Source organism: Oryza glaberrima, chromosome 6 (genome assembly GCF_000147395.1).
Source record: "Oryza glaberrima chromosome 6, OglaRS2, whole genome shotgun sequence".
In the NCBI taxonomy this organism is placed as follows: domain Eukaryota; kingdom Viridiplantae; phylum Streptophyta; class Magnoliopsida; order Poales; family Poaceae; genus Oryza; species Oryza glaberrima.
In genome coordinates this window covers 13,235,321-13,247,620 of record NC_068331.1, presented here as the reverse complement: position 1 = coordinate 13,247,620, position 12,300 = coordinate 13,235,321, and the positions used below count along the sequence as shown (strand labels likewise).

General features: G+C 37.6%; 1 protein-coding gene across 2 annotated transcripts; it reads right to left on the bottom strand.

Annotated features, from left to right (window-relative positions):
• Positions 1-1,018: 1,018 nt before the first annotated feature.
• Positions 1,019-12,256, bottom strand: LOC127776319 (uncharacterized). Of its 2 annotated transcripts, XM_052302673.1 has the most exons (22): positions 12,097-12,256; positions 11,912-12,008; positions 10,830-11,288; positions 8,545-8,799; positions 7,809-7,933; positions 7,449-7,493; positions 7,279-7,360; positions 7,122-7,190; positions 6,877-7,047; positions 6,738-6,803; positions 6,096-6,164; positions 5,840-5,971; positions 5,664-5,740; positions 4,709-4,975; positions 3,121-3,209; positions 2,902-2,984; positions 2,032-2,157; positions 1,920-1,962; positions 1,792-1,826; positions 1,535-1,596; positions 1,407-1,458; positions 1,019-1,316 (listed from the first exon to the last, which is right to left on the bottom strand). In XM_052302673.1, the coding sequence occupies exons 3-22, from the start codon at positions 10,989-10,991 to the stop codon at positions 1,245-1,247; spliced, it is 2,082 nt and encodes a 693-aa protein (XP_052158633.1). In that variant the 5' UTR covers positions 10,992-11,288; positions 11,912-12,008; positions 12,097-12,256; the 3' UTR covers positions 1,019-1,244. The 2 variants fall into 2 exon arrangements, with proteins under 2 accessions (XP_052158633.1, XP_052158632.1); XM_052302672.1 differs by lacking the exon at positions 11,912-12,008.
• Between the last annotated feature and the right edge of the window lie 44 nt (positions 12,257-12,300).

The window sequence follows — 12,300 nt, the reverse complement described above, 5'->3', positions numbered from 1 at the left end:
AAACAAAGCAAGCTTTGCTAGCAAGCGTATTGAATTACTGAACTAGTTCTACCTCCACAATTGCAAACAATCCTTTTTTTTTACTTTTGCTAGTTATATGCCCGCACATTGTAATGGATCAGACGCATATTGATATAACTAAGAAAATACTCGCGCGTTGCAACGGGTGAAAGTTATTTTAATATTTTAATCTTGTTATTGTTACACAGTTTAGTTAAGTTGAAATTCACTGTAGGAATTCGCTTGGATATATATTATTCTAGAAAATCATGAGCGATAATTAGGAGTCCGATTATCTCAAGTTTGCTTGCTAGTTTTTTAAAAAAGATTTCTTATACGACTCCTTCTGTATTTTTAAAAGCGAACGAACTTTAAAACCCGACTCAAATACATATCTACCAAAGTATCGGTGAAAACATTTTAATTTTTATAATAGTAGATATTAGGGGTAGACTAAAAGCTCGCATGTTAATAGGCCAAGCTGATATAATTAGAGAGATGATGGTTACTTTTTCATGCATACACATTGCACGTGTGGAGAACTCTGCATTTAAGATGGTAGAGATATACTTCTTTTACCATGACTGATTTTGATTGCAATACTTGTATGTTCGTTCTTTGACCATTATATATATGCACTCTGCTACTGGTTTAGGACCCATTTGAATAGTATCGATGAAAAAGCAGAGGAATAGAAAAATCACAGAATTCTAAAAGGAATACAATTGTAAAACAGAGAATTGTGAAACACAAGAAAAACACAGAAATAACCGTTTGATTGAACGACAGAAAAAACACGGAAATCAGATGAGAGAGATAGACCCAGAGAAAATTTTCCAAAAAGTTAAACCTCTTGCTAACTTTCCAAATATACATATGATTACCCATTCCATAGGATTTTTAAAGAATTGGATAGAATTCAATCATTTGTTTCAAAGACCTTCATAAGATTTTTTTTCCCCCATAGGATTAAAATCCTCCAAAATTCCTACATTTTTCCAACAAATCAAGGGGGCCCTTAGGAAAGATGATTTGGTATTTTTCTAGTACCAAGCTTTTAACTTTGGTATAGATTGAAATATCCTGTACAAATGAAAATAACTATAATTTCACCTTGCTAAAATAATTACAAATTACAAAGATACACCAGGCCTGACTTCGAACAAAATACAAATAATTTTGCTAACCAAATTCAAAATTGGGGAACTGATTTTACAGCGGGGGTTACAAGTGCATTGTGCATATCATTGTTGTCGGGTATCCTCTCTTCGTAACCTTTCATCTTTTTTGGGCAATGCATTGATCTGCTCCTCGAGCTGTAATGTAGAGAATACATCCAATATTTAGACAAAATAACACGGTGTTCATGATTCCAAATCTAAATTGGAGTTTAAAAATAGATTTACCTGAGTGTTTTTGAGCTTTAATCTCTGAACTTCCTCAGCAAGTTCGGTGACACTGGAAATATTTCATAAACTTCAGTCAAGTATTCATAAATATGCAAAAAGTTACTCCTACAAGAAATATTTTATACCTTTGCTGCAAGTTGGCGATGTACGACTGCAGTTCCTTCTCTCTGAAATGTACTCCAGATGGCTGCACATATATCCGCACTTATTATACTAACTCTGAATAAACACATAGGAGGAAACCTCATGTTTGTGCAACACTAAAATGAACCTAAAATTGAAATTACTACCACACGGCATGGTTATCTCTGAGCTGCTTAACTATCTAAAGTTTACACCTGAAGACCAAATGACAGTATAACCCACAGTTCGTGATACACACCTGAGATGAACCAGTTGTACTTGCATCAGCAGCATCTGTCAGAAACATGTCCCATTAAAACCATAACATCAGTATACTAATGAAATTATCTCTTTAAAGTCTAACAAAAGTAATTTTATCATACATACCAGATATTTCCTCAATTGAAGAAATCAGTCTACTTATCACTTCCTGTCAAAACAAAGAATTGTGAAAATTCTGAACAATTCTTGCCAAGTGAAATAACAAGTGTGTGAATACCTTTTGCATAGTATTTTGCTGTATCATGAATTGTAGTGTTGGAAGAATTGTCGATGGATGGACAGTTGATCGTGTTACTCCGATTGGTAAATTTGAGCACCTACTGCTGCTTGCGGATGAAGCTACCTAAGACATTTGTAATTGTCAAACTAATGTGAAAAAAATATTTGCACTTTACTAATTAAGCCTGACAAAAATATTAATATCAGAATAGCAAAAAAGGCCTTGGTGATAAATCCTTTTGAGGATTACCATGCAGGGACTGTGAGAAATAAATTTGAAGGAACAGCAATAAATAACATGAATCAGAAAACAGAATCCCATTTCTGCATCTTTTCTTTTGCAGTCAGAGAGCAGGCAAAACATGCTTGTCTCTTTGCAAGTCAACTAGCAAACTGATCAAATAATATTTCAGCAGCCATTGCTATATAGCAGCTGAAAATCATGAAACAAACAAAAGTTTCAAGAAAATATTTGTGTCCTCTTGCCCTCCACTTCAAAAGTCTTAAACATTGCCAATCACTACAGGTATCAATTAAATGATATTCGAATATGTTTTGACATAATATAAATTGTAGCAGTTAAAGGCATGCTTAGCATAAATATAAATAATTAAAAATCAAAGTCCTGAACTGCAACATACTGTGCTTAATTAATACTCCCTCCGTCCTATAAAAAACGAACCTAGTACCGGATGTGACGCGTATGTCCATATTCATAGTACTAGGATGTGTCAGATTCGTAGTACTAGGATGTCACATTTGGTACTAGGTTTTTTATGGGACGGAGGGAGTATTGATCAAAATAGTCAATGCATATGACGTCCCTCCATGTTAGTTTCATGTGACTGCTCAATTAACAAACCAGTACCTTTTGAGCAATACTATCTGATGTAACCTGAAAACGCCCCCTTCGCTGGATAACTTTTCCTTCGGATTGCTCCTCAGGTTCAACTGCTCTCAAAAACAGTCATAACAAGCCAAATTACATCAATGACAAATAAAAGAGACAGGTTTAAAGCTTTTTCTTGCTATTCTAAAAAAAGAAAAACTGTAATGTGTTAGTTGATAGAGTTCATGATTATCTTACCAGGCAGATGTGCGCGTGGATCTTTCATTTGGCGGAATAAAGGCCCACTGCGGTTCCTGTTGCATGTATTTTTCTGATGACACTCATTCCTAAATCAGAAAAGAAGCAAAAAAAAAAAATAGCATGTGTTACACCGACTAGAATATTAGACAATATGGGATATGTTAGTACGATATGATAAGAAGCAAAATGAGAGTGAAATATTAAGACTACAGTAGGAGGCCACGAAAAAGAACCAAAGGTTTTTTTTACAAGTGTTACTTTTGTCAAATATGTACATGTAAATCCATGCTTCATTCTTTCTTTTTTTTTTTTGGTTCTATCATGTTTTCTAGGTCCAATCTAAATTCCCATAGTAGTTTTTTTAGCCTATTCAGCATATCATAAACATGATTTTACAGGGCAAAGAGTACTTTGCCTATACAAATTGAATTGAGATTGTCGCATAGCTATCTAAAATGCACAATACAATATAAATCTTCTCACAATAATGACCAATTTCAATAGTTTGACTTCACTAGCATAAAAAAAAATGCATGCTAAGATCCCACATTTTTCATGCAGGTATTTCAAAATTTGAAGTGAACACTACAGTTCTCATATGGGCGAAGTAAAATCCATGTGTATAGAACTGATCCTTTTCGTTTCCGCCTAGCAGGATTACCATCCCCAATCTCGACAAGACCTAGTTTGGCCATGTGTAGCATGATGAAGGATCGCAATGCAAACCAGGCAGAATGACAGGGACAAAGTTGTGGCACAAGGTGAGCACAGTATCATAGGCACTAGGCACAAGCTTTTGAAACTGTACCTGACAACTCGTTTAATCTTAAATAAAAAGAACCACAGCTTGGTCCATCTTGTTTTCTATAAACATTGATTTATCAAGGAATCAAAGAAAAAAATACTAGACTGTCAACTGCAGAACACAGAGAATTAACCCTTGAATTCATGCAACCACCCACACACTTGATACACACACAGAGAGAGCTGGTCCACACAAACTGAGCTAGTTTAACACTGTTTCAGTTCTAGGCGCTAAATAATCTATCAAATCATTTTAAAATATATTTTTGAACTGAACAAAGCTTAATGCAAATAATCACTTGGATAATCAAGTTTGCTAACCACCAACAAAACTGTAAGCTGGTCAGCTGACTAGTTCACGTGATGACCTGATTTGGAAAAAAGAAAGCATGGGATGCAGTGGAACTTGTCCTCCTGTGGCAGCGGATCAAGTGAGCACATTGACAGAGGAATGAGATGACTCATGAGCTAGGCAAGCTCAGCGCTCAGCTAGGTGCTGCAGCAGAGCCTGCTGTATGCCACTGCAAATGGTTGCATCATCTAAGAGTTTGCATCAACGAAATAGAGTGGTCATTGTGCTTGGTTGGTAACTAGCAATGACTTGATTCAAAAAAAAATCTGTTCACTTTAAGGCATGTTTATATGTTCTCTTTGTAGGAGTGGGGTGGGGGGATTATCGAACTTAAACTAAGTTAAGCACATACTTCAGACTTGAGATGAAAACACAATCATAAGTTATCTGTTCAACAATAAATAAAGAAAACAAAGGAAATTAATTCACCTTGCTGGGTCATTGCCAACATTCCTGTAAGGAGAAAGAACATGTTCAGGTATCAGGGAACCACTTAAGAACTTGTGGGACCCACTATTGACCAAATTTGATGGTACAGAGGCACTTCTTTCCAAACTTTCACCATTACAGTTGGCACTTTTATGATTCTCAATTTGTTGGAACTGCTGCATAGGTGATGTAGATTCCATATTTGGTTGCTCCCTCAAATCAGTAGCAGTAGGGGGATCATCATCCCCACAAACATCAAAGCAAGATCTGTGTCACTGTAGTCAGTAAAGATTCTTCACAGCTCACAATTTTTTTATATCGAAGAGAACAAAAAATGCAAAATTGACAGCACATCAATACAGCGAACCAAAACAATTTAACGCGGCCACTCCAGTTCAAAATTATACTACTTCAGAATGGAGCAGTAGGATTCACACACTACAAGTACTAATTTATTTGCAAGCTACTCCCTCCGTCCCATAAAAAACAAATCTAGGAGCAGATGTGACACATTCTATTTCTACGAATATGGACAGATGTATGTCCAGATTCATAGTAATAGGATGTATCACATCCGGTACTAGGTTGGTTTTTTATGGGACAGAAGGAGTACACAACAAATTCATTATTACAAATGTGGTGCAATTAAGATACTTCACACCAATATATTTAGCAATTAAGATTTTCTTTTTCCTATTGAAACATGGCTCCATTGTTACCATATCACCTGATTGGGGTTAAGTTACCAAACTCTCAGATTGACTGCGAAATATTGATAAATCTAATGTAAATGAAGGTTCAAAAAGCAAGGAAATTATTGTTCAGGGTTCTGACAATTCAAACATGACAAGTAGATTATTTAAACAATAAGCTATAAACCACATCATTCCACAATATCAAAGGTTCTTCAAACATGATCGGAAAATGTTGCAAAAGACATGGATTTACTACTAACTTTAGTGCCTCAAGGGGGCGGCTGGGGAAAGAAGAGGCGAGAGCACCATCCAGATCTTCGACCTCTTGTATCTCATCCTGTAAAATTTAGAGTAAAGCTATAATGCAATAGATTTGTTGTTTCCAGCTAGCTCATGGGGTCTTAGTTGCATAAATAAGACGATGGGACCTCGGTACCTCAGGCCTTGCAGAAGCAACAAGGTTAGCCCGTCCATGGTAAATATTTTCTGGTTCATTAGCTTCTTGTAAACCATCCTTGAATTTGCTGTTAACACCATCTAAATGGCACGTTCCGTTTGTATTGTCTATCTGCGGAAGAACAAAATTTCAGGATTAGAAAAGGTTCACTGCAAACAAAAGTTACGGCTTAATTATAGCCCATGACTTCAAAATTTCAGTAGTAAAGATTTAGCACTTCGAATCAAATTCTTACAAGGGCGGCTGCATTTTTCAAGTCCTCCAGATTGAAGTTCCAACCACTGATTCCTCGTATGTACTCTTTCTGAAAAGCAAAAGTCAGTAATAGCCTATTGGTCAATAATACTTGAATCTATATGCACCGTGCAATTCATGACTACAATAAGTCATTTCTATACAACACAGTAAAATATATAAATGTGAGATATGAGCTTACTTATGGTCAAAATATGAGCTTGCTATTAGCTAACTATAGTTCTTATTATTATTTAAAAATATATATATTTGCCACAGTTGTAGAAATGCAGTCACCATTTAGATAATAAATCCAATAAAACTCAACTCAATCTAGCACATGTAGAAAGGAAATGATGAAAAACAAGCTAGCAAAACTATTTGTTTAATGATATCATTAAATCAAGAAATGTGGATGAACAGATCAACAACTTTAACATATATATCTATCTCTAGTCTTTGCTTCAACATAGGCAAAACCTAGATCTCTCATCACATGTTAACTCCAATGACATGAGATCTCTAGAAAATTTCACTGACTACTCCATGGAATGGCTAGAAATCAAGTCATTTTAGGACAGTGTCACAGAGAGAGTAGTATTCTGACAATATTATTTCTTAGAACAAAAGAGCAGCATCTAACCTGTGATAGTTGCTCCTTGCTCTCTGAACCAAGCTTATTACTAAGAAGCAAGTCAGCCTCTTTTCCCTGCAATTGAGTATAATAAAGATTAGACAAGTCAAATCAAATTGAATGCCATCTCATAAATAGTGATTTGCACCTTCAATGTCCTAAAGCGTTCACCCAGCGGGGGGAGGCCGTCAAGAATACTTCGTGCAAGAAATTCAGCTGTACGTGCATGCTTAAAAAAAGAATGCTTCAAGAGCTTTTCTGAAGATGGACGCTTGCGTGGATCCTTGACTAAGCAAGTTGCAACCAAATCCTTGAAAGACTACAAAAAAGAATAGTTATGATTAATATACAGTCTAAGTCGTCGACAAAAGGAACATGGTGAATACAACAAACCTTTGAAAATCGCTTGTCCCTCTCATAGTCTAGACCTGGTGGTGCATTTTGCAAGGTCATAAGCAATACCTACAATGTGATAAATGTACCGCTATCGTTATCTAACATCATGGAAATTTATTAAGAATAAGAAAACAAACTATACTTCAGTGCTAACCTTCATTGGAGGGTACTTTGAAAATGGAGCATGACCATGTGCTAGTTCCAATGCCGTTATACCAAAGGACCAAATGTCAGCTCTATGTTTTGAACATGATGACAAAAGGAAAACTTAATCAGTTGTGGTAGCTTAACAAATCAGATTTAGATTGCCAGTTATGAACTTACTTGTAATCATAACCATGCAGTTGTTGCATAACTTCTGGAGCCATCCTGCAAAAAGTATGGGGTTACACAATCTTAACATAAATATGTTTACATAAAATATAATAATGCAACGACTGGCATTCAAACTTCAAACTTCTTAAGTTTTTGGTCAACAATTTGGCTAACATATGTAGCCTGTAGGGTAGTGAAATAAAAGTTGTTCCACTAGATTTGTATTTCAATGTGATCTCAAATGGTCATGACTTTGTATCAATAACTACATACTGGAACAATCATGGTCAAAGTTCAATTAAAAGGACCACACAAAGTTAATTCATATTTTGTAAAAGTGAATGGAGGGAGTATCAGCAGAATATTCACCAGCAAGGGGTCCCTACAAAAGTGTTTCGTGCTCTTTGCCTATTCCCAGTATCAAACATGCAGGCTGACACTCCAAAGTCTCCTAGCTTGACAGCTCCATTTGTATCTATTAGGATATTTCCAGCCTGAAATGATTAGTCATGTGAAACAATCAGAAGGTATGCATGCATATGATAAAAGTAATTAAACAAGTTTAAACATCTAGGTTATAATAAACTAGTGACATCTAAATATCCACTAATGGCTTTTAGTTCACATAGAATCCATGCCCAATCTTCTGCTAGTAGCCTAGTACAAATTGTTAAGACATAATATTAAGATGAACAGTACTCTGTGGGGGACTTTGTTTAGAATAATTACTATAATATTGGACCATTATAGGTATTTTCATTCTTTTTTGAGAATAAAGCCCATCTAAGATTCAGATGTGGCACTAAACTTCTGGGTGCATAACCATCCCAAGGTGAGGCATATGCGAGTCAGTGATTGTTCCCAAGCCTTAAATCACACTGGCTGTCAATTAGCTGTACCCTCAATATAACACAGGAGCAACAAAAATGTGATGCCTCATGTCTCTCCATTAATCATGTGTCATCCCAATGTCTCTAAGTCTAAAACATGGACAGGTGAAATGTGATTGAATTTCATATTGAGTCCAGTGCAACGCATTATGCAAATTCTGTGCTGCTACATATTATGCTTCCACTCTAATAGAATGGTGGAGATTCAATATTACCTTTACATCTCTGTGAATATGCCCTTGGGAGTGTAGGTAGACAAGAGCTTTAAGAACCTCCCGCAAAAGAGTTGCAATGACTGGCTCCTCAAACCCATCTGGAAAAGAAGTTTTCATAATGTGCAGAGCAGATCCAGCGGCCATGTAAGGCATAATAACCCAAAGCTGATGACCATTTGTAAACGAGCAATATGCTCGAAGAAGATTTGGATGATCAATCAAGCTCATGGTTTGTACTTCTCGTCTTATCCCATCCTAAAGAATGGCAATTCCGTAAGGATAGAAACACAAGCTCACCAAAATGAAGCAGCTGATTTGAAGTTAGTATGTTTAGTGACAGGAAAAGCAATGAACTGAAGGAGGTGATACTATGCACTTGTGGCACAAAAAGAAATGCTACTTTCTCAGTAGCTTATAACATTTCCATCTATATTTCAAAGGACAATTTTTTTTATCTTAACACGAAAAGCCATGTTCCAAGTAAGGAAGTTTAGATTGTTACAAAAGTTAGTTCACTAAAAGATCAAAAGTCAAACTTTTTTTAAGATAAGTTATTTGAACGATGCCATTTGCAGGAATAACATATCCTGATATCCAGCACTTAAACCATATCACTGAAGGTAGAAAAATAGTTGTTCTGGAAAGAATGACCAAATTGTAGGAAGCCTAGTCTCAACCAATGTCGTAAAAATCGGCCAGAATGGCTGCTTACTTTGACGCTTATAAGTACGCAGAGTCGCAGAGGAGAACATCACAAACCAGCGAATTGGAAAGGAATTAGCTTGTGTGAATGCCAAAACAGCCACCTCACCTGATTAACCGACCAATTCCATGCAATTGCTTGATTAAACTGGTAATCCCCAACTAAGCCCAGAAACCCACTGAGCGATCCTGAATCAGCCCGATAACTAGCGGCCCAATTAGATGGCAAAACCAGCTACTTTGTCTACCTTGCATCTCTAGAACAGATAAGAATTTCTATCCCATCCCATTCATTGGATTCTACATCATAACGGGAGAGTATTACAAGTAAGTCTCATAATATGACAATACAACGTGTGCAGATATCTGATATCTTTAATACTCTAACCGCATCAATTATCAAATATAAACATATATTGGGATAAACACAAAATTAGTATAACTCGAATTATTTGTTAGTATTCTATTCATTTGGCAGTACCATGTCTGTCTAATAACTGCTAATCCATACTCTATAACACTTGTTGGTTTCAACAGGACTCTTCATGAATACTCTTCAAGGATTTATTATTAATCTACTTTCAGCATAAGGTGCGTACAATGAGAAAGCATGCGCAAGCTCTGATAAAAATCACTACCACATTTCACCAATAAAGTAAAGCATGGATATTATGTTATGCTTAACTTGTAAATATTTTGACAAATTTGTATCATATGTGTGCTTCCATTCTACTTGGGACAGTAGAAACTCACTCAAAAAATTGATGTTTAAAATAAAATGTGTTGAATATTGGTTCATCAGGGTAAATACCACACAGAGGATAACCAGGCAATGCCGGGTGCAGGTTGAAAAGACTAAACTAATTCATTTTCATTACTTAATGAATGACAGACAACCTTCACCAGGCAATGTCAGGTGCAGGTTGAAAAGACTAAACTAACGCATTTCCATTACTTAATCCAAATGACACACAACCTCTTCTTATAAAGAGGGGAGTCCATAATAATGCAACCTAAAAAAAGAAAGAATCTAAACAAACACTGATCCAACTAACTTACAATTAAAAAGGTTTAACTCTCATGTAGTAAAGTGTTACAGTGACAACTTAGAATAGTACTACAATGGCCCCTAACAAATACAAGGTATGTTCTGCTCAAATGATCGAATCATGTCAATATGTCATAAATATTCTGCAAGAACAAACTGAGCCTTCTGTTGAGATAGACATCCTTGGAAATGAGCTACATCTATTTATTTTTGTTGGCATCAATGTTTCTCTTCTTGTTTCATGCATAATAGAATGTCATGCATGTCAAGAATATAAAGCAGTAATAGGACAGTACAGTAGAAAGCGATTAGCAAGAAAAAAGTGAACCCATGTTCACAAAGAGCATCTGAGAATCGACAAAACAAATAAATATTCGAAATTTGTATTGCTTAAAATTAGGAAAGTATATAATACAAGTAAAAAATTGCTTTTGTAAAAAAAAGAAATTATTTTGTTGGGGGAAATAGATCAACAAGGCAATGCTATACAAAATGAAATTTGGCACAAAAAATGAACAAAGGACAAAACACTCACCAGGTCATTACTGCACTTCTCAAGGTCAAGAACTTTAATGGCAACTTCAATATTAAGTGGGATACAAAGAGCTTTGTACACCGTAGCACTAACACCATCTCCAACTTCCTCACATAATTTATATTCTTTGGGATCTGTTGGAAATCTCCTTGCATGCTCCATGGCTCAAATTCAAAGAGCATCATGCGCAATAACCACAGAGTTACAATTACCATAGCACACAGAAGCAGAAGGCAATAGCACGAACACCTTGTAGCAGCGACAGAGAACAACCAGCAGCATGACTAAGTCTATAGGCGAATGTACAGTCCAATATAGTTCTTAATTATCCAGTCTATCTTTCAAGCATCCTTTGGTCCAAGGTGTTGTATTGCCAAACACGATAGTTAAGTAGAAACCACAAAAGCTACCGAAATGGCTAGCAGCAAGCGTACTTTGGCAGTCCAGCAGTAGTACACGCTGCAAATAAAAGGTAGTCATATTCAGCATCATGTATACACCTAAGAAAGAGAAACCAACAGCTGTAACACTAGAGAAACTACAGAACCTACTTGCCCTGATAGAGAACATAAAAAGAAAATCACGAGAATACAAACTGATTGGAAGGCCACGCTTAAGCCAGCTAGCCATAGACCAAGTTCATCAACTCAACGATCGATCACACCGTCCTAGCTTAAATGGATCTTCCGTTCAGTTCAGTTCAGTTCAGCAAACCCAAGCTCAAGGAAACATGAGGCATTTACTTAGACGACGGGCTATACTCCAAACTCCTCTTTCTAAACTCAGCACTCCGATCAAGCTAATCGCCCCATCCATGACAAGAATCGCTAACGCCTTTAGTTCACTCTGCCAATACTACTAAGCTGAGCTAGCACAAAGCTCAGGGTTATACACTCGTCGTCCCCTAGCAGCAAGCAAGCAAGCCATAGCCACTAAGCTCTAATCTGGAAATCACGATCGAGCTACAAGGGCCACGCCCTTTCCGGCATCAGGCCGTAAAAAGTCGAGCTACCCCGGAATCGAAGCGCCGCGAGCGAGCAAGCAGAGCACCAAGCGAGCCGATGCCACGTCAGCATCGTTACCTGCAACGCGCTTCGGGGCGGCGGGGTTCCCCACCGGCGAGGGGGGAGGAGGACCGCAGAGACGGCGGCGGCGGCAGCGGATCTCGGGTGCCACGAGCTGGATGAAAAGCAAGGGGGCGGATCTGAGCAGAGGAGAAGCTACAGAATCGGGGGCGATCGAGCAGATCCGGGAGGAGGTGGAGTACCCTTCTGCGGCTGCTGCGGCGGGCGGCGGCGGTGGCGGAGGGGGACGACGCCGACGAGAGGGAGGCGAGGAGGAGGAGGCAGCGTAACGTGGGGAGAGGTGTCGACGGAGGAAGAGAAGGTGGAGTGGGGGTCTTCCCCGCGAGATTTTCTGTGGCTGCCCTGTGGCCGAGTGGCATCTGGACCGGACATTTTCAGGAAAGAGG